This window comes from Hemiscyllium ocellatum, chromosome 8 (assembly GCF_020745735.1).
Source record: "Hemiscyllium ocellatum isolate sHemOce1 chromosome 8, sHemOce1.pat.X.cur, whole genome shotgun sequence".
Classification (NCBI taxonomy): Eukaryota; Metazoa; Chordata; class Chondrichthyes; order Orectolobiformes; family Hemiscylliidae; genus Hemiscyllium; species Hemiscyllium ocellatum.
This window is the reverse complement of record NC_083408.1, coordinates 99,984,786-100,008,439: the sequence shown is the minus strand read 5'-3', so window position 1 is coordinate 100,008,439 and position 23,654 is coordinate 99,984,786. Positions and strand designations below refer to the sequence as shown.

General features: G+C 41.6%; 1 protein-coding gene across 2 annotated transcripts in view; it reads right to left on the bottom strand.

Moving 5' to 3' along the window:
• The window catches only part of fbln5 (fibulin 5), a 93,032-nt gene that overhangs the window by 16,044 nt on the left and 53,334 nt on the right, over positions 1-23,654 (bottom strand). For both annotated transcript variants that reach the window (XM_060829385.1, XM_060829386.1), the window contains exons 6-7: positions 22,112-22,228; positions 18,445-18,564 (exon numbers count right to left, since the gene is read on the bottom strand). In XM_060829385.1, coding sequence (XP_060685368.1) covers positions 18,445-18,564; positions 22,112-22,228 — 237 coding nt within the window. The remainder of the gene's footprint in view (positions 1-18,444; positions 18,565-22,111; positions 22,229-23,654) is intronic.

Below are 23,654 nucleotides of genomic sequence, written 5' to 3'. Positions count from 1 at the left end.
GGTTGTTTGCTAGATTATGCAGCCTTATCAACCAGGGTTGAATATAAATTAATAAGTAAACTCAGACAGAGTTATTGTTGCATGGAAACATTTACAAACAGAAACTAACACAATAATGGGTCAGGACATTTCCTGGAGGTGAGGATCCAGACGCTGGGACTGTTTCCAGCTGATTCAGTACATCGAGTTTGGAGATGGGGAGGGAAGAAGAATCACACATTGTGATCACCACAGCGCTGGCTAATTTAATTTTTAAGAAACATTATTCTTTCATGGAATGAGAACACCATTTGCAGCTCATCTCTAATTTCCCTTGGACTGATCGGCTTGATCAGCTATTTCAGTGAGCATGGGGTTATTTTCCTTAGAGCATCGGAGGTTAAGGATTTACCTTATAAATTTATAAAATTATGAGGGGTATGGATAGGGTGAATAGTCAAGGTCTTTTCCCAAGATAGGGGAGTTTCACACTCAGTGCATAAGTGTAAGGTGAGAGGGGAAAGATTTAAACGGGACCTAAGAGACAACATTTTCATGCAAAGGATGGTACGTATATGGAATGAACTGCCAGGGGAAGTGGTGGGGGCTGGTACAATTACAACATTTAAAAGGTCTTTGGATGGGTATATGAAATAGGTTTAGAGGGATTTGGACTGAGTGCTGGCAAGTGTGACTAGATATATTTAGGATATTTGGTTGGCAAGGACAAATTGGATCAAAGGGTCTGTTTCCGTGTTGTACATCTCTATGACTCCATGACTATTTAAATGTCAACCACATTACTATGGATCTGGCATCATATGTGGGCCAGACCTGATGAGAATGGTTACTGAACCAGACAGGTTTTCATAACAAAAGTGATCGTTTCAAAAAATGTTCCCACAATACACATCACCTCCTCAGGACTGGTTTCAAATCTCACTAGTTCCAGAGGTGTGCAATAACATTGCTGAATAAGTTGACTAGAAAATATCTCAATGATCATTTCATGGTTACCATCACCGAGATTAGTTTTCAATTCCAGATTTATTAAATGAATTGAAATTCCAACAGCTGCCCTGGTCGGATTTGAAACCAAGTGTCTTAGATTAGGTTCCCTACAGTATGGAAACAGGCCATTTGGCACAACACGTCCACACCGATGCTCTGAAGAATAACGCATCCCCCTACCCAATATTTACCCCTTACTAATGCACCTAACACTATGGGCAATTTAGCATTGCCAATTCACCTGACCTGCACATCCTGGTATTGTGGGAGGAAACCAGAGGTGACCCACACAGACAGGGGAGAGTGCATGAACTCCATACAAATAGTTGCCTGCGATGGGAATTGAACCCGGGTCCCTGGCATTGTGAGATAGCAGTGCTAACCACTGAGTCACCGTGCCTCCCAGTCTCTGTCCAGAGGATTATAAGAAGAGTCAGACTGGGATGGAAACATTAGGTCTGTTTTTCTCTCTCAGCAGATGCTGAGTTTCTCCAGCACTTTCTGGTTTCATGATCCCAACCCTAGCTGGGCCTCTCGATCAATCGTGCAGCCATATCACAAGATCTGACAGTCCAACTAATGGCAAATTAGTGACCAAATGGACAGCTAGAGACCTTCCACCTTGAAAGCAACAGCAGGCTGCAACAGGAGTCGAGAAGGTGGCGCTGGAAAAGCACAGGAGGCCAGGTAGCATCCGAGGAGTAGGAGTATCAATGTTTCAGGCATAAACTTCTTCCTGATGAAGAGCTTATGCCCGATACGTCAATTCTCCTGCTTCTCAGATGCTGCCAGGTCTGCTGGTGCTTATCGAGCATCACACTCTCGACTCTGATCTCCAGCATCTGCAGTCCTCACTTGCTCCAGGCTGCAACAGGAGGTGAGTAAGGGAGATGGTGCCTCATAAAGTCAGTGTCCTCTCTCCAAATTTACTAAATTCAAATTTTAAAAATGGATCCTGCAAAGGAATGGCTCAACAGGTGGACAATGCTTGCTCCTACCCACGGTTACAGAGAGTGGTGAACTCAACCCGGACAATCACAAAGAACAACCTCCCATCTATAGAATACATCTTGACAGGCCCACTGTCAAGGAAAGGCCACCAGCATTCTCAAAGGTCCATCCCACCCTGGCAATGTTTTACTACAACCTCGACCATTGGGGAGAAGATTCAGAAGCCTAAACATAGGCACCAGCAGGTTTCAAAATAGTTTTTACCCTACTAATGTTAGAATACTGAATGGACTCTTAAACTACTAGCATTCGCCAGTACCTGTGTTTTTGATTTGCTGCTGTTTACCTATTATTAACTTATCTATGGTATTTAACTATGAGATCTGCCTGTATTGCTCACAAGTCAAAGCCTTTCACTGTGCCTCGGTACACGTGACAATAAATTCAATTCAATTCAAATTCAACTCAACATGGGCAGGAGGGATAGAGGGAAGGACAACCTTAGGCCCTGCCTGGGACATTGTACAACACCACTTCCCGTCTGCCAACTGAAAGCCACCCCGGGCAGTTAGATGACTACCAGCATCTGGAAAATACCAGTCACCCTCCTTTAATTAAACCCTTATGGAATCATATTGGTCTACAGAGCAGAATATAGGCCTTTCAGCCCATCAGGTTCATGCCAGGTTAAAAACAAGTACCTCACTATTCTAATTCACTCCGCCCATAGTCTTGGCATCACATGAGCTTTGGCTGTGGGTGTTCAATTGTTCCATGTCCTACCCACTCCAGAGATGCGAACAGGTGACTAGAAAATAGTTTAAATTCTGCCTGATTATATTGTTATGACTCACCTCAGGAAGTTTTAATACATTAAAAGGCACCATAAAATTTCAGGTTGTTACTGTAATTCATTTACTTGTATTTTTGTTCCTGAAAAGGCTCATATTTTAGTCTCAAAACAGTATGTTCCATATATGCAAATGTTATTTTTCTAAATGAGTTCAACCGGTAAAATGGTCTCTCTCACTCATTATTAACTTGTACGCAGGAAAAATTTATATTTACGCAGGGTATTGCAGTTCATTGAAAATTTATGCTATAATATATTTTAACAGCTAATAATTTGAATTCAGTAATGTAAATAACTCAACCAAGTAAGCTTAGAAAGATTGACTGGATAATTTAAATAAATTGTCTTTTAATTCATATAACCAGATCTACATGGCAAGCCAGGATACAAGGTAGATCAAAATTGAATTGTAACTCAAAAAATAGAATTATTACGTTTTTTTTAAAATGTAATAGAAACCAGGAATTTTCAACACAATGTCTCCAATAGTCAAGAGCAGTGGCCGAGTTTCCTGCAAATTATGTATTGTGATAGAGAGGCCACAAGGTGGCGGTCTTCAGCATTACAGGTTTTTGTTTTAGGTTAAATATTGTCTTTTCTGGTTCTCTTTCACTGCAACTTCTTTTACAGACTTTTAAAGACAAATCAGAAGAAAAGAAATATGTTAGCTTTTATGTTTCTTCCTTTCATATCATATTTAAGATGTCATTTGCTCTTTTTTGTTGCATGACAGGTTTTCCAGTCATCAGTGGGAGGGTATTGGCGGATTGTGGAGGTGAATTTTCCCAAAGGAGGAAAAGGAGGCCTGGAGTCTACCATCCTCAATGCCATTTCCTCTAGGTGAGCAGTGCTGCTGCAGACTGACAATGTCCCAGGATGTTGATACTGAACAGCTGGAGTAGGACCTGCAACCTGAAGAGCAGGTGACCATGTCATCCTAGCAGCCATCAAGGTGACAGTGACACTTACCTGTTATGCTAATGGTTGCTTCCAACAATCCACTAGGGATCTATGGGGATCTCTCAACTCTTGACCTACAAATCCATTAAAGCTGTTACCGATATAGTTTATACTGGATCACACTGCCTAATCTCACTTGCTGCCTGCTTGGGCAGTAGGCTTTGCCAACATAGCTGGCATCCCCCAAGCACAGGGTGCTACAGACTAAATAGGCTGAGGCCATCTCATAATGTGGCAATCCTCTTCAACAGAAAAGGCTTCCATTCTATTGATGTACAAATCTCCTGTGATTGTTGGTACCATATCCTAGACACTTGACAATAAAGTGCCGAGGGAATGCTGCGCTGACAGATGTGGGGTCTTTCAGATGAGACATTAAACCAAGACTCTTGTCTGCTTCTCAGCTGGATCCAAAGATTCTATGGCCCACTCTTTCAAATTGGGCCAAGGGTGACCTCCCCACTGTTCTGCTCAATATTTATCCCTACATAAACATCAGTGAAATAATCATATTGTCTTTCTGAGCTTCCTGTGAGCAAGTTTGCTACCACATTTCCCTCCAATGGTCACTGGGTAAATGCAGTTCACCAACTTTAGGTTTTCATCTGAACCATGCTGGGGTGCAGAGTCCTAGCAAATCACATAAATAGGCCTATAGATAGTGCTTTAAACTAAATGGGGTGTGTGTGTGTGTGCACGTGTGGTGTGTGTGTATGCGCACAAGAGAGAGAGGGGGGATGAGGGGACGAGAGGGGGAGGATTCAGTTATTGGAGAAATTAGAAAACCCCAATGAAAGGAGGAGGCAAAAGTGCAGAACTCAGGAGAGGTTATTAAAATCTCCAGCAGATACAAATAGGACAGAGTATCAATCAAACTTCAATCAATATTGGTTAGCAATCAAACTTCAAGTACACTGGACAAATGAACGACAATGAGAAGAGGGACAGTTAATACAGGACTCAAGGTGTTATATCTGAATGTATGCAGTATAAGGAATAAGGTAAATGACCTTGTGGTGCAGATCGAAATTGGCAGGTATGGCATGGCGGGCAAATGGAGACATAGCTGCAATGGGATCAGGATTAGGAACTGAATATTCAAGGGTATACATCCCATCAAACAGAAAGGCAGGTGGGTAAAGGGGTTGGGTTGCAGTAATAGTAAGAAATTAAATTAAATCAATAGTAAGAAAAGAAGTAGGGTCAGATGGTGTAGAATCTGTGTGGGTAGAATTGAGGAACCGCAAAGGTAAAAAAGCCATAGCTGGAGTTATGTACAGGTCTGCAAACAGTAATCAGGAACTGGGGCACAAGATACACCAGGAGATAGGAAAGATATATAGGAAAGACAAGGTTACAGTGATCATGGGGGATTTCAATGTGCATGTGGACTGGGAAAATCACAAGAAAAGGAATTTGTGGAATGTCTGCAAGATGGATTTTTGGAGCAGCTTGTGCTGGAGCCCATTAGGGAACAGGCAATATTGGATTTAGGGCTGCGTAATACGGCAGACTTGATAGGGTGAAGGAACCCTTAGGAGGCAATGATCATAACATGATTGAATTTATTCTGCAATTTGAGAGAGAGAAGACAGAACAGAGGAAATGCTATTTCAGCTGAACTACAAAGGCATGAGGGAAGAGTTGGGTGGAATTGACTGGGAGAGGAACCTAGCAGGAAAGACAATGGAACAGCAATGGCAGGAGTTTCTGGGAGTAATTCAGGAGACACAGCAGAGATTCATCCTGAGGAAAAAGATGCATGGCACAGGGAGGATGAGGCAACCATGGCTGACTAGGGAAGTCAGGGATAGCATAAAAGCAAAAGAGAAAGCATAAAAATTAGCGAAGAACAGTGAAAAACCAGAGGATTGGAAAGCTTACAAAGACCAACAGAGGTCAACAAAAAAAAAGAGGGAGAAGATTAAATATGACAGTAAACTAGCCAGTAATATAAAGGAAGACTAAGAGCTTTTTCAATATATAAAGAGCAAAAGAGAAGCAAAAGTGGATATTGGACCATTGGAAAATGATGCAGGAGGGATAGAAAGGGGGAACAAAGAAATGGCTGAGGAACTGAATAATTACTTCATGTTAGTCTTCACAATGGAAGACATGAGTAATTTTCCAAAAATTCAAGAGAGTGAGGGGGCAGAGTTGGTTATGGTAGCCATAATCAAGGAGAAGATGCTAGAAAAACTGAATGGCCTGAAGGTAGATGAATCACCTGGAACGGATGGACTCCAAATCAGAGTTCTAAGGGAGATAACTGAAGAGATAGCGGAGGCATGAGTGGTAATCTTTGAGAAACCACTTGAATAAGGGAGGGACTGGAAAATCACTAATATAACACCCCTCTTTAAAAAGGCAGTAAGGTAGAAGATGGAAAATTACAGACCAATTACAAACAATCCTCAGTCATGGTTAAGATCCTGGAATCCATCGTGAAGCATGAGATTTTTGAATACTTGGAAGGGTATGGTAAAATATAGCAGAGTCAGCATGGTTTCATCAAGGGGAGGTCATACCTGACAAATCTGCTTGAATACTTTGAGGAAGTAATGAGCAGATTAAATCAAGGAAAACCAATGGATGTTATCTAACTGAACTTCAAGAAGGCCTTTGACAAGGTGTCGCACAGGAGGCTACTGAGTAACATCAGGGGCCATGGTGTCAGAAGCAAGGTGCTAGGATGGTTAGATGCTTGGCTGTCTGGCAGGAAGCAGAGAGCGGGGATAAAAGGGTCCTTTTTAGGGTGGCAGTGGGTAACATGTGGTGTTCACAAGGCTCAGTGTTGGGACCACAACCTTTTACTTCCTACATTGACAATCTGGATGAACGAACTGAGGGCATTCTGGCTAAGTTTGCAGATGATACAAAGATAGGTGGAGGGACAGATAGCATTGAGAAAGCGGGGAGACTGCAGAAGGATTTGGACAGGTTAGGAGAGTGGGCAAACAAGTGGCAGATGGAGTACAATGTGGGACAGGACAAGGTCATGCACTTTGGTAGGCAGAATAGAGGCATGGACTATTTTCTAAATGAGGAGAAAATTCAGACTTGTGAGTTCTAGTCCAGGATTCTCTCGAGGTAAGCTTGCAGACTGTGTCAATAGTTAGGAAGGCAAATGCAATGATGGCATTTATTTTGAAAGGACTTGAATATAAAAGCAGGGATATACTTCTGAGGCTCTATAAGCTCTGATCAAGCTACATTTTGCGCCCCATATCTCAGGAAGGATGTACTGGCCCTGGAGCGTGTTTAGAGGAGATTCACAAGAATGGTCCCAGGAATGAACAGCTTAACATATGAGGAACATTTGAGCATTCTGTGCCTATACTCGATGGAGAATGAGGGGTAATCTCATTTGAAATATAGAGGACACTGAATGGCCTGGACAGAGTGGACGTTGGGAAGATGTTTTCATTAGTAAGAGAGACAAGAACACAAGGGCACAGCCTTAGAGTAAAGTGAAGACCTTTTAGATAAGAGCTAAGGAGAAATTTCTTCAGCCAGAAAGTGGTGAATCTATGCAATTCATTGCCACAGAAGGCTGTGGAGACCAGGTCATTGAGTATATTTAAGATGGAGATAGATAAGTTCTTGATTATAAAGGGGATCAAGGGTTACGGGGAGAAAATGGGAGAATGGAGTTGAGAAATTTATCAGCCATGATTGAATGGCAGAGCAGACTCAATGGGCCAAATGGCCTAATTTCTGCTCCTATATCTTATGTTCTTATGGTCTAACAGCTTTATACAAATGCATGAATATCTCTCAAAAACCAGGCGAGCTATAACAATACATTTGAGGACTGCATTCTCTGCCCTTTCCACTATCAGAATCCTTAAATGTTCTATTGACCACTGCTGTTAACACAGCAGCTCTACTTACTAATCACTGTTGCTCCAATTTATAACCAGTTCTGGTCTGTGTTACATTAGAATGCTTGAATTTTAATTTGTGCATGAATTTAAAACTGCAGCTTGTCTCACATCACCCCTGGGTTTTTTTTCAACTAATCTTAATTTGGAGAGTTGCGATGAGGCCGCTGATTTGACATCACCTCCTTTACATCTTCCAGAGTGAGACTGTACCCTCTCACAGTGGAAAAACAAATAGCAGTGTTCGATGACATGGAAACTTTGGAGTAACTGAACATACATACTCACACTGCAACATGTATGTACACAGTTCCAGGCACTGCACACTGCTGTGTCATCCACAAATGTCTTCACTGCACGTGTGCACACGGCCTGAAATGGGACAAGAGAGGAGAAAGAGAGAGAACAGACCAGGGAGGGATGGGTGATGGGGGTGGGTGAGAACAGACTGGGGAGGAGTTGGTAGAGTAGGGGAGAGAGAATATACCAGAGAAGAAGGGGAGAGAGAATGGATGAGGGTTGGGGAATGATTAGGTTCCAGAGGGATGGGGGAAAGAGAGACTATTCTCTGTTTCCCTTCACCTCTCCCATCCAATCTCTTCTCCACCAACCCCCCCCCAATCCCAATCTTTCCCCGACCCCTTCCCTATTCATGGTTGCATCCTTCGATGCATATAGTGTGGTCATGGAATAATGCTAAGTGCCCTTAGCATCAGGAAGCACTTACTATTTCATAGTAGCAGGCAGGCCAGTGACAAAGATTTGCATGTGCACACGTTCCTATCAAACTTCTGCACTAGCACATGTGCACACACCTTCCTGGAGTGTGCATGTTCCTCGGGGTAAGTAAACAGAGCCAAAACAAACACCTTTCACACTTCATCTCATTGGCATTAGAACAATATAGCATAGGAACAGGCCCTTCAGCCCTTCAAGCCTGCGCTGACACATTTTGCCCTTTCATACTAAAACTGTCTTCACTTACAGCCTCCATATCCCTCTATTCCCGTCCTATTAATGTATTCATCCAGGTGGTTCTTGAATGCTGCTATTATGTCTGCTTCCACTAGCTTGCCTTTTGGACTCAGATAGACAAGCAGGAGGCTGGACGAACACAGCAAACAAGGCAGCATCAGGAGGTGGAGAAGTCAATATTTCGGGCGTAACCTTTTCTGAAGAAGGTTGACCCTCGACACGTTGACTTCTCCACCTCCTGATGCTGCCTGACTTGCTGGGTTCTTCCAGCCTCCTGCTTGTCTACCTTGGATTCCAGTATCTGCAGTTTTTTTGTCTCTAACCAAGTTTGGACTCGGAAGCTACAGAACTTGAGGATGTAAATATTCATGTCAAAAAAGAGTTTATATTACAGAAGAGGAGGTGCTAGAAGTCTTTAAATGCACAAAGGTGGATAATGCCTAATCAGGTGTACCCCTGAACTTTGTGGGAAGTGAGAAAAGAGGTTACTGGGCCCCTTGCTGAGGTATTTATATCTTGGATAACCATGGGTGAAGTTCCAAAGGACTAGGCTTTGGCTAATGTAGTGCCATTATTTAAGAAAGGCTGTAAGGAACAACCAGAGAACTATAGACCAGTAAGCCTTATGTCAGTGATAGTTAAGTTGTTGAAGGAGATTCTGAAGGACAGGTACATGCGTTTGGAAAGGCAAGGACTGATTAAGGATAGTCAGCAAGGGAAATCATGTCTCACAAATTTGATTGAGTTTTTTGAAGAAGTGACAAAAAAGATTGACAAAAGCAGAGCAATGTTGTCTATATGGACTTCAGCAAAGCATTCAAAAGGTTCTGCATGGTTGACTGGCTAGCAAGGTAAGATCACAGGAGATCCAGGAGGAGCTAGCCAATTGGATACAAAATTGGCTTGAAGGTAGAAGACAAAAGGTGGTGGTGGAACAATGTTGTTTTGGAGGCCTGTGACCAGTGTTATGCCACAAGGTTCAGTTCTGGGTCCTCTGTCTTTCATCATTTCTCTAAATGATTTGGATGTGAATATCGGAGGTATGGTTAGTAAGTTTGCAGATGACACAAAATAGATGGTGTAGTGGACAGTGAAGAAGATTATCTCAGAGTACAATGGGACCTTGTACAGATGGACTATCTGTTTGAAGAGTGGCAAATGGAGTTTAATTTAGATAAACGTGAGGTGTTGCATTTTGGAAAGACAAAACAGGGGAGGACCTATCCACTTAATGGCAAAGTCCTGGGGTGTGTTGCTGAAGGGTGATCTTATAGAGGTTTATAAAATCATGAGGTAGGGTGAATAGCCAACGTCTTTTTTCTAGGGGTGAGGGAGTCCAAAACTGGAGGACATAGGTTTAAGGAGAGAAGGTAAGGATTTAAAAAGGACCTGAAGGATAACTTTTTCATGCAGAACCACTATATGGAATGAGCTGCCAGTTGAAGTGGTAGAGACAGGTACAAATACAACATTTAAAAGGCATTTGGGTGGGTATATGAATAGGAAAGGTTTAGAGGGATATGGGCTTACATGAGATTGGCGTGTCTGGTTGGTGTGGATTAGCTGAACTAAAGGATCTCTTTCTGTGCTGTATGACTCTGACTCTATGACTCTCACCTTTGTTGAATTTTCCTTCAGGCTTTATCATGTACATTATATCCTTAGCTGTGAAATTCCTTGCTAAAGATCAATCCATTGTAAGGATTAAACCACAAATGTTAACCATCTTTCTAAAAATGTGCTGAATTTATAGCCTGGCATTTTCAAGGTTTACTTTATTTAAACAACAAATGTTGATGGCACCATTGAGGACTACTGCAGTATCAACACTGAGATGGCCTAACTAACCCAAGTTATTAACAGTTGTTTCACACCATCAGTGCACTGACTTCTCCAGAGCAGCTCCTTTGATAACGTACCACCAATCAAAAACGTACAATATAATAATTTTCTTGTAAAATATGTTTGCCAGGGAATTTGAGGACTCTCAGAGGAACACGCTGTCCTGTCTTTTCAGAAACATGTTTGAATCCATCTGACAGATGAGGCTACAAACAAGTCTTTCTGCACATCTGCAGTTTGCATTCTAACTTGGCACAAGAGGCTTCTATGGAACTCATTGGAACAGAAGACTTGATGCGCCTAACTCTATTCCTACACCTTATAGTCTCTGGGAACTTAGGAAACTCCCTTGGGGGTGTTGGTTCTGTTTTATGTTGGGAATAAGGTTTTATTGTTAAGACATAGTAAAGCAAGCCTTACTCTGTCATAGCCTGACCTGAGCATGCTCAATGCTGAGTGGTACAAATTAGAAAACATTCTATTTCTCAAAATTCTCATCCTGAAGTGAATTGAGCCACCGAAGTAAATCCTATAACATAATGGGTAACAGTGGGAAAGCCAGTGTTGGACTGGGGTGTACAAAGTTAAAAATCAGACAACACCAGGTTATGGTCCAACATGTTTAATTGGAAGCACTAGCTTTCGGAGCACTGCTCCTTCATCAGGTGGTTGTCAAGCAGCGATCCGAAAGCTAGTGCTTCCAATTAAACCTGTTGGACTATAACCTGATGTATGATTTTTAACATTGCAGAGATAAGCAATCATAGCACAGAAGGAGGTGGTTTGACCCACCTTGCTAATCTTTGCACTGGCAACTCTGTTATTCCTATTCTCCTGCCCTGTATTTTCTCTCTTTTTAGGTTCTTATTCAATTCCCTTTTGAAGGCCACAATTGAAACCTTTCCCAGATCCTAACCATTTACTGCATGAAAGCGATCTTACTGATGTCACCAAAGCCTCTTATGACAAACATGGTAAATGGTTGACTGACAGGCGACTGACTGTGTGGAGTTTGCACGTTCTCCCCGTGTCTGCGTGGGTTTCCTCCGGGTGCATCGGTTTCCTCCCACAGTCCAAAGATGTGCAGGTTAGGTGAATTGGCCATGCTAAATTGCCTGTAGTGTTAGATAAGGGGTAAATGTAGGGGCATGGGTGGGTTGCGCTTTGGCGGGTCGGTGTGGACTTGGTGGGCCGAAGAGCCTGTTTCCACACTGTAGATAATCTAATCTAATCTAATCTAATCTAAATTTAATCCTCTGGTTAATGACCCTTCTTCCAACAGTTTCTCTCTACCCACTTTTCCCAAAGTCCTGTTGATTTTGAACAATCTTATTTCCTATCAAACTTAATTTCTCCAAGAACAGCCCCAGATTCTTCACAGAATCATAGAATCATACAGTGCAGAAGAGGCCTTTCAACTCACCGTGTCAGCATTATTTATTCACATAAAGAAGTCTCTCATCCTTGGAACCATTCTTGGAAATGTTTTCTGTTTTCTCTGGTGCTTTACCATGTTTCTAAAATGTGGTGCTCAAGGCTTTACACAATATTATCATTGAGGCAAAACCAGTGTTTTACAAAGATTTTTCATAATTTCCTTGCTGTTGTACTCTACATTTATATATAAAGCAAGGATTCTGTATGCATTTTAGCCATTTCTTAACATTTCCATCCACCCTCAACAGTTTATGCACATTGTTTGGGTTAGAAATTTAATCTCTACCAATGTGCCTCTTGGCTTGCTGTAGTCATGAGACTGCTACCATGTAGCATACATATTTGAGGCAGCCATTTTGCAAGTACTTCAATAAAGACAGTGTGAAGACCAAACTGCTGTCTTTTGAACACAGAACATTCATAAAACACTCAAATCCTTATAACATCTTCAAAATCATAGCCTTTTGTTTATATTGTCTCAACTTGTTCTTCTAGCCAAATGTCTCTCTTCATAGTTCTTTGCATTAAAGTTAATGGGCCACATCTCCACCCAATCCAAACCTGCTCTCTTAAAGTGTATTGTAATTCCCCCAGCAGTTCACAATAGTTTCAAGTTTGTGTTATCTGCTTAGTTGGAAATGGTGACATGCACAGTCAAGTTAATGTTATATATAAAGAGGAAAAACACTGGTCCAACAGTGACACCAACTCTTATTGAGCTTCATTCACTGTGTACCTTTCGCCAGAACAAAAAGCAACCATTCACAGCAATGTTTTGTGTCTCTCAGCTAATCTCATATCCCTGCTGCCCCTCTGTCTTTCCATGTGTTTCCACTTTGTTAACAAACCTATTAAGGGTGGCTCATTATCTTTTGGATGTCAATCAACCTCAGGACCCTGACCAAATTCTTACTTTCTGAGAGAAAGCTAGAGCTGTATTTATGCAAATATTTCTGAGTAGAATATGAAGATAGGAAATGATTTTTTATTGGTCAGAGTATTGAGTACAGGAGTTGGGAGGTCATGTTGTGGCTTAACAAGACATTGGCTAGGCCACTGTTGGAATATTGCATGCAATTCTGGTCTCCTTCCTATTGGAAAAATGTTGTGAAACTTGAAAGGGTTCAGAAAAGATTTACAAGGATGTTGCCAGGGTTGGAGAATTTGAGCTACAGGGAGAGGCTGAACAGGCTGAGGAGTGTTTTCCCTGGAGCATCAGAGGTTGAGGGGTGACCTTATAGAGGTTTATAAAATCGTGAGGGGCATGGATAGGATAAATTGACGAAGTCCTTTCTCTGGGGTGGGGGAGTCCAGAACTAGAGGACATAGGTTTAGGGTGATATATATATAAATATATATATATATATATATATATAATATAAAAGATATATAAGGGGCAACTTTTTCACACGGAGGGTGGTATGTATATGGAATGAGCTGCCAGAGGAAGTGGTAGAGGCTGGTACAATTGCAACATTTAAAAGGCATTTGGATGGGTATATGAATGGGAAGGGTTTGGAGGGATATGAGCCAGGTGCTAGCAGGTGGAACTAGATTGGGTTGGAATATCTGGTCGGCATGGACGGTTTAGACCGAATGGTCTGTTTCCATGCTGTACATCTCTATTTCTCTATGACATCCATTCCATTCTCAAACTGTATATTTTAACTATGCAACAAACAACGAAATTCACAGCTGACCTTGGAGGAACCTGTGTGGGAGAGCTCACAGCACAGGAACAAATACGTGCATAGTTTTTAAGTGTAGTTTTGCTGTAAATCGACAATAGAAAATAGAGTGGGCTCTTTCTTGATTATATCTTTTATTGAGATCCGTCTCCTGATTAAAATTTTAAAATACAAGTTATTAATATTAAGTTGGTCTGGAACAATAAGACAGTGCTATTTTCTGGATCTGTAGATTGTGAAGGAGCAGTGATGTGCTATTCCAGTCGGATGTGGGAGATTAGAGAGAGTTTCTATTTACTGATGATTATGTCTACAGGAAGTATCTTTGGTTGCAAATCCCATCAAATCGCATGGATCAGTTAGAGCAGCAGTTACAGGCAATAAGGAATTGACAAGAGCGAGGGGTGTGATGGGTGGCAGTTATAGAAAGGGAGAGGATGCAGAATGTTCTCAAAGGGATGAGGGATCATCAGGGTTCAATGAATACATTGAAACCATTAACATAGGAAGAGAAAGGGATGAGATTCTGAAGGGAGAATATAGAAAGTTAAGCAGGAATTTAAAAAGGACATCCTCAAGGGTAGTAATATCTGGATTAGTCTCAGTGCTATGAGCTAGTGAGCATAGGAATAGGAGGATAGAACAGATGAATGTGTGGCTGAGAGGTGGTGCAGGGGAGAAGGGTTCACATTTTTGGATCATTGGAATCTCTTCTGGGGTAGAAGTGACCTGTATAAGAAGGATGGATTGCACATGAATTAGAAGTGGACTAATATATTGCCAGAGAGATTTGCTAGAGCTGCTCAGGAGGATTTAAACTACTAGGTGGGGGGTTGGGATGCAGGGAGATAGTGAGGAAAGAGATTGATCTGAGACTGGTATAGTTGGGAAAAGGAATAAATCAAATAGTGAGGGCATGCAGGAAAAAAAGCAGAGAACAAGGTAGGACTGATAAATTAAACTGTGTTTATTTCAATGCAAGAGGCCTAACAGGGAAGGCAGATTAACTCAGGGCATGGTTAGAAACATGGGACTGGGATATCATAGCAATTACAGAAACATGGCTCAGGGATGGACAGGACTGGCAGCTTAATGTTCCAGAATACAAATGCTAATGGAAGGACAGAAAGGGGGGAGGGGGGGCAAGAGAGGAGGGGGATTGGTGTTTTTGATAAGGGATAGCATTACAGCTGTACTGAGGGAGGATATTCCCAGAAATACATGTAGGGAAGTTATTTGGGTGGAGCTGAGAAATAACAAAGGGATGATCACTTTATTGGGATGGTATTATAGACCCCCCCCCCCCCCCCCCCCCCCCCCATAGTCAGTGGGAATTTGGGAAACAAATCTGTAAGGAGACCTCAGTTATCCGTAAGAATAATAGGGTGGTTATGGTAGGAGACTTTAACTTTCCAAACATAGACTGGGACTGCCATAGTGTTAAGGGTTTAGATGGAGTGGAATTTGTTAAGCATGTACAAGAAAATTTTCTGATTCAGTATGTCGATGACCTACTCTTGGGAAATAAGGCAGGGCAGGTGACTGAGGTGTCAGTGGGGGAGCACTTTGGGGCCAGTGACCATAATTCTATAAGATTCAAAATAGTGATGGAAAAGGATAAACCAGATCTAAAAGTTGAAGTTGTAAATTGGAGGAAGGCTAGTTTTGATGGTATTAGACAATAACTTTCTAAAGTTTATTGGAGGCAGATGTTCCCAGGTAAAGGATCAGCTGGAAAATGGGAAAACTTCAGAAGTGAGATAACGAGAGTCCGGAGACAGTAGGGCGCTGTTAGGGCGAAAGGCAAGGCTGGTGGGTGTAGGGAATGTTGGATGACTAAAGAAATTGAGGGTTTGGTTAAAAAAAGAAAGCATACGCCACGCATAGACAGCAGAGATCGAATGAATCCTTAGAAAAGTATAAAGGCAGTAGGAGTATACTTAAGAGGGAAATCAGGAGGGCAGGAATGGCACATGAGATAGCTTTGGCAAATAGGGTTAATGAGAATGGAAATGCTTTTTATAAATATATTAAGGACAAAAGGGTAACTAGGGAGAGAATAGGGCCCCTCATGATCAGCAATGCAGCCTATATATGGAGTGACAGGAGATGGGGAGATAGTAAACAAGTATTTTGCGACAGTGTACACTGGGGAGAAGGACATGGAAGATATTGAATGTGGGGAAATAGATGGTGAGATCTTGAAAAATGTCCATATTACAGAGGAGGAGGTGCTGGATGCCTTAAAATGCATAAAAGTTGATAACTCCCCAAGACCTGATCATTAGAAATCTATGGGAAGATAGGGATGTGATTGGTGGGCCCTTTGTTGCGATATTTGTATCATCTATAGTCACAGGTGAGGTGCCAGAAGACTGGAGGTTGGTGAACGTGATTCCACTATCTAAGAAAGGTGGTAAGGAAAAGCCAGGGAACTAGAGACTGCTGAGCCTGATATCAGTGATGGGCAAGTTGTTGGAGGGAATCTTGAGGGAAAGGATTTACATGCACTTGGAAAGGCAAGGGCTGTTTAGGGATAGTCAACATGGCTTTGTGCATGGGAGATCATGCCTCACGAACTTGAATGAGATTTTTGAAGAAGTACCAAAGAGGGTTGATGAGGGCAGAGCTATGTTGACTTCGGTAAGGCATCAACAATGTTCCTCATGGTAGATTGGTTGGCAAGGTTATGGCTCATGGTGTACAGGGAGAACTGGCCATACAGAACAGAGGGTTCATGATGGAGGGTTGCTTTTCAGACTGAAGGCTGTGTCCAGTGGTTTGTCACTGGGATCAGTGCTGGGTCCACTGCTTTTCATCATTTATATAAATGACTTGAATGGGAACATAGGAGGTAGTGTTAATAAGTTTGCAGATGACATCAAAATTGGAGGTGTAGTGAACAGCGAAGACGGTTACCACGGAGTACAACAGAATCTTGATCAGGTGGGCCAATGGGCTGAGAAGTGTCAGATGGAATTTAATTTAGATTTATTTAGGTGCTGCATTTGGAAAGAAAGATCAGAGCAGGACTTATGCACTTTATGGTAAGGTCCTGGGGAGTGTTGCTTAACAAAGAGACCATGGAGTGCAGGTTCATCATTCCTTGAAAGTAGAGTCACAGGCAGATAGGATAGTGAAGAAGGCTTTTGGTATGCTTTCCTGTCTTGGACAAAGCATTGAGTATAGGAGTTGAAAGGTCAAGTTGTGGCTGTATAGGGTATTGCTGATGCCACTTTTGGAATTTATTGTGTAATTCTGGTCTTCCTCGTCTTGGAACGATGTTGTAAAACTTGAAACAGTTCAGAAAAGATTTTCAAGGAGGTTGCCAGGGTTAGAGGACTTGAGCTATCGGGAAAGGCTGAATAGGCTGGGGCTGTTTTCCCTGGAGCATCGGAGGCTAAGGGATGACCTCATAGAGATTTATAAAGTCATGAGGGGCATGGATAGGATAAATAGACATGGTCTTTTCCCTGTGATGGAGGAGTCCAGAACTAGAGGGCATAGGTTTAGGATGAGAGTGGAAAAATTTAAAAGGGACCCAAGTGGCAATTTTTTCATGTGAGTGGTGCATGCATGGAATGAGCTGCCAAAGGAAGTGGTGGAGGCTGGTACAATTACAGCATTTAAGGCATCTGGATGTGTATATGAATAGGAAGTATTTAGAGGGATATGAGCCAAGTGCTGGCAAATTATTAGGATATCTGGTCGGCATTGATGAGTTGGACCAAAGGGTCTGTTCCTGCTGTACATCTCTATGACCCTATGACTCTAATACCAGTTGAATTATTCTTTTTAATCAAGTCTACAATTCCCATCATAATATCCTCTTTGCAATGTCTTGTTCTGTTATTTCAACCAAACTGCAACTGTGGGACCCTATTCAAAACATTTTTCGTTGTTGACAAAACTACCCATATGAAATAACTTAGTACAAATTAATATTTCATTTGGAAGTCAAGTTGGATAAAATGCAGCTAAAGCTTTATCAATTACAGCATTGTTTCTCTATCCAGCAGCTGACAAATTTGTCATTTGTTTTATATTAACTGCAACTAATTTTAGATTATTCTATGCAATGTAGCTTGATGCTCACATATATTCCCACTCATTTGGCCACTGTCGGGTGCCCTAGTTTTTCTTAGGCTTCACCCTAGTTAATTGCTTCTATTTTCACATTCATGCACAAAAGTCTTTTTACAGAAGAATACCCTCATGCCGTAGTAGTGGAAATATGTTCCATTTATCTAATCTGTTCCAAGTGAAGATCTAATAAGCCTTATTAGTTTCCAGCAAAGCCCCTGAGTGGCTGTATACTGGTCGTGGTGCATCATTTGTATGGAAGAGGAAAGGTTTTGGGAGTTACGTCAACAACTACATTTCAGCACTGACCAAGTATAAACTAATAATGTTGTAAAAACATGGATCAGTTTATGCATTACTCAATGAAGAGCATATTTTAGTTAGAGATTCTCTAGTGATTAGATTCCCTACAATGTGGAAACAGCCCAACAAATCCACACCAACCCTCCGAAGAGTAACTCACCCAGACACATTTCCCCCTGACTAATGTACCTAGCATTATGGGCAATTTAACATGGCCAAATCACTTGACCTGCACATCTTTTGGAATGTGGGAGGAAACTGGAGTATCCAGAGGAAACCCTTGCAGACACGGGGAGAATGTGCAGACTCCATACAGACAGTCGCCCGAGGAAGGGATTGAATCCGTGTCCCTGGAGCTGTGATGCTGTAGTGCTAACCACTGAGCCACTGTGCTGCCCCATGGTGGATAGAGGCAGGAAAACAAAGACAGGCTTTTTTTAAAAGAAACTAGATTAAATCATTCTGTTCCGTTTCTTACCCTCACAGCCTGTTCCGTCCGAGTTTAACTCATATCCAGTATCACAGCGACAAAGGAAGGAACCATAGGTGTTGATGCAATGCTGGCTACAAGGATTCTCTCCTGCACATTCATCGACATCTAGAGCATGGATATACAGAATCAGTGTCAGCACAGCGAATCACTTGTTACAATGTAATATAGGAAATATCCTTTATCTCCTTATGAAAATATTGTCACAGTGAATATCAGGTGACTACTGTCAATAGCCAACATAAATTTCCAGATTGTTGAACTGGGGTTAAAGAGACAACCAGCAAAGAGCTCAGTGTTAAAGAGTGAGCACAAGGTAAAATTATTTTACAGCCTAGATACATAGGCAAGGGAAATACTTATTTAAAAAATGAATGTAAATGACAAATAATTGACCTTCTGTCCAAAACAGCAATGCTTTTTTTTAAAATTACAATTGGATGTGACTTATCAGGCTAAGGTATAAAGTCTGGTATACTTTGAATAAGCATCATCTATACATCTATTTATTACAATTTATGGAACATGTTGCTTGTAAATTGATTGTATTTCATGCAAGGGAAACTACTTTCCTACTATTCATGTCAGCATTAACACAATTCTACATCTAGATTACTACTATCATTAACACTCCCTTGATATTTTGCTCTGGGCTCTCTCACTATCTGTTCCACTCACTCCTCCTTCCCTCTATCAACAACATAAAAAAAACATTAGTTTCCAAACCCCCTTCAATTCTGCAGAAGAATCATATTTAGCTGAGTGTTAATCTGTTTCTCTCTCCAGAAGCGCTGCCAGACCTTTGTGGCTTTTATTATTTCAGATCAGCAGCATCTCCACTACATTGTTTTAATTTCACTAACTATTTTATTGGCTATAAAACATTTTTATGATGGCCTGAGATTATAATACGCACTATATTATTGCAAGTTTTTTTTTATTTTTGCTACAAATATTCTCTACAGTTAAAGAAATCCTCAAGTGATATAAACCTGCATCCCAAAAAAAGAACTGTTAAAAATTGTTTCTTCAAAGACAAATAATGCTCCAACAATGGATAATTTCAATAACTATGTTGCCAGCATCCCCCACTCTTGGGATTAATGCTTTGCTCTCCTACCAGAGTCAGCCTATCATAGGCAGAAAGGCAGATGATGATTGAAGATAAATCCATATGTATGGAAACAGTTATCTCTGTAATCTGCCTGTCTTACTTACTGATACGGAATGAGGTGCTGCTTGGCACTGCCTACCCACAGAGTAATATTTCTTGAAATGGAAGAACAAAGGGAAGTGTTGACTGGGTAGATGGTTGCAAGGGAAAAGTAATGCATAAGATCTATGCTCAGCTGAGTGAACAATTACTGTAATAGAGTGCCTACAAATTTCCATCATGATAGTAAGACATAGGGGCTATCAGTTGAAGATGCACTCTCTCACATAGTTAACATGAAATATGTAGATGACAGCATTAAGATCCATTGCCCAAGGAATGGTACTGCCAGACGAGCCATGGATGAAGCACCGCTTCCAGTTTTGGACATTCAGCTTTCAGAATGAATATTGGTTTTGGAAAAAAATGAAAAAAACGTAGATGGAAGAACCTCCTAAGTTATGTGTGCATGTATCAAGGGGGACATAAGACTGCCACAGAAAGTCATTACTTACAAACTTCCCACTGTGCTCATTTAACATGTGACAATAAAGCTAAAGCTAAAGTCTGTTTTTAATGAAAATGAAGACTTAATGAAAATGAAAGTCTGTAATCAGGTGTTGAAGGGTAATTAACAGGTGAATGAGGAGAAGCTTGATGTACCAAATCAGGTGTAGAAAACAAAGAGATTTCATTACTAAGAAAACAAATCCAAGTGTAATTTAGCAGTAATTATTTTTTTACCTGGACCTCTTAATCTTTTTAGATTAGATTAGATTACTTACAATGTGGAAACAGGCCCTTTGGCCCAACAAGTCCACACCGACCCGCCGAAACGCAACCCACCCAAACCCATTCCCCTACATTTATCCCTTCACCTAACACTGCAGGCAATTTAGCATGGCCAATTCACCTAAATTGCACATTTTTGAATTGTGGGAGGAAACCGGAGCACCCGGAGGAAACCCACGCAGACACGAGGAGAATGTGCAAACTCCACACAGTCAGTCGCCTGAGGCAGGAATTGAACCCGAGTCTGTAGCGCTGTGAGGCAGTAGTGCTAACCACTGTGCCACCGTGCCACCGAAAAATTAATTTATTGCCAAGAGTGTCACATACTTCCTTCATTTATTCTTTCAAGGGATGTGATATTGTTGGCTTGGCCAACATTTATTGCCTATCCCCAATTGCCCTTGTCAAAGTGATGATGAGCCATCCTGTTGAACCACTGCAGTTCCATGGGATGCAGGACCACCAATAGTGCTATTAGGAAGTGAGTTCCAGGATTTTGACTTAATGATAGCAAAGATATGGCGATATAATTCACGTGTGGGAGGTGTGTAGCTCGGAGGGGTACTTGAGCTGGTCATGTTCACCTCCTTTGAGGTGGTAGAGTTCATGGATTTGGAAGATGCTGAAGGAGCCTTAGTGAGTTGCTACAAATGATGCATCTGTTTAAACTGACAAAGGCAGCAAGTAATGAAGAGACTTGCTTTCTTTTAGAGCATTTCATAACAAAGTGCTTCACAGCTAATTAAGCACCTTTGAAGTGCAATCACTGTCACAAAAAAAGGTTGCAGCCAATTTGCACACAGTCTCAACCTCCCAACTCGGCACCACCCTCTTGAACAGTCCTACCTGTCCATCTTCCTTCCCACCTATCTGCTCCACCCTCCTCTCTGACTCATCACTTTCACCCCCACCATCATCTACCTATCTTCCCAGCTACTTTCCCCTCCAATTTATCTCTCAGCCCCCTTGGCCCACGAGCCTCATTCCTGATGAAGGACTTATGTCCAAAATGTCGCCTCTCCTGCTCCTTGGATGCTGCCTGATCGGCTGTGGTATTCCAGCACCACACTCTTCAACTCTGATCACCAGCATCTGCAGTCCTCACTTTCTCACAACAATGTAATAATAACAAGATAATCTGTCTCTGTGATGTTTGAGAAATAAACTTTGGGTGAGATACTGATAATAATTCCCTGCTCTTTATTGAAGCATTTCAATGGGATCTTTAACATCCACCTGAATGTGCACTCAATGGCTTAGTTTAACATGACATCTTAAAGACAGAGCATTTCACCTTTGGTGGGAGGGTCATCTTTAAGCTTTGTGTTCATGTCCTGGACTGGGACTTGAATCCACAATCTCTTGGTGCAGAGGAAAATGTGCTACCATCCAGAACAGACTGGTACAAGGAGGGACATTGCAGTTTTTTATGAAGGGTTGGATAAATCTAGGCTTTCTTCCTAATACAGGAAGATGTTGAGAATGGTCCATCAATGGCTTTAATGATGAGGTAAAAGCTTCTTTCTGGCTTCTGAATTATGTCATTATTGGGGCATAGTTAGAGATATAGGGACATGCTAAAAAGCAGCAAGAAACAACTCAGCTCCAATGCATTTTAAACTGGAACATACAATGATTTCAAAAGTCACTGTGGCACGTCGCACTCTGCATTTTGCCACTTAGATGGAATGACGTCTAAAAGCTCATTACCTTGACATGATCTCCCATCAGCGTTCAGTAGGAATCCAGCATTACACTGGCAGGAGTAGGAGCCAGCAATATTGGCGCACAGTTGCTGACAATATCCATGCCGACATTCATCAATATCTGGAGAAAAAACAGACAGGCGTGTAGAGACAGACGTGTTTTCACATAAAAAACAAGCGATAATCACATAGCGTTTTACCTCTTTAGTTATCTCTTAACATCAGGGGTGAATGCAAAGGAAGAACTTTCCTTTTGTATTGTGGTACAGGTGATGTTATTTTAAGAGATCCCATAAACTTAGGAGATAATTTAATTAAATATGTTTGAAAAATACTTATTTGCTCACTTCAAGCTAGGACAAAGAATATGAGAAGACCATAAGTTAAGACCATAAGGCGTAGGAGCAGGACTTAGGCCATTCAGCCTATCGAGTCTGCCTCACCATTTAATCATGGCTGATAAGTTTCTCATCCCCATTCTCCCGCTTTCTCCCTGTAACTCTTGATCCCCTTGACAATCAAGGACCTATCTATCTCAGTCTTAACTATACTCAATGACTTAACTATACTCAAGGCCTCCACAGCCTTCTCTGCAATGACTTCCATAGATTCACCACTCTCTGGCTGACGATGTTTCCCATTATCTCTGTTCTGTAAGGTCTTCCCTTTGCTCTAAGTCTGTGCCCTCGGGTCCTAGTCTCTTCTGCCAAAGGAAACATCTTCCCAACATCCACCCTGTCCAGGCCATTCAGTATTCTGTAAGTTTCAGTTGGATCCCCCCTCATCCTTCTAAACTCTATCAAGTACAGTCCCAGTGTCTTCAAACGTTCCTCGTATGTTAAGCTTTTCATTCCTGAAACCATTCTCGTGAACCTTCTCTGAACCCTTTGTCCTCAACTATCTCTCACTTTCAATCTTAAATACTTCCAGAGATTGAGCATGCGTAGCATCTAGGATAGAGAATTTGAAAGATTCACAACCAATATCAATCTGAACTGTCCAGCCCTTTATCCTGAGACTCTGTACATCAAAATTCTCCAGGTGGAAAAAAATAGCAGCCTCTGTGCACCTGTCAAACTCTCAAAAAATGTATACTTTCCAGTGCATGACTTTTCGTTCCCCTGAGTTCCAAAAGATTTAAAGTCCAGTCTACTTGACTTCCCTTCATATGTCATTCCTGTCACTGTAGTGAACAAGCTCCAGCTTTAATTTACCTCATGGAAAAGAAGTCAGTGCACCACGTAGTACCCCTGGAAAATCCATGGGATTTCTCCAACAGAAGATTGCCACAAACAGTTAAAAAGGGCTGTAATTCTAGAGAGAAATCAGGAATAATCCATAATGTTTCACTGTCCTAAAGTGTTATTGTTAACTGAGAGTCAATTTGCTTTTATTAAAATTCACTTGTGGAATGCAGCCATTGCTGCCTCAGCCAGCATTTATTGCTTATCCCTAGTTGCCCTTGAGAAGGTGATGGTGAGCAGCCATCTTGAACCACTGCAGACCATGTGCTGTAGATAGGTAATGTTTAACGTAGGGAGATGGGG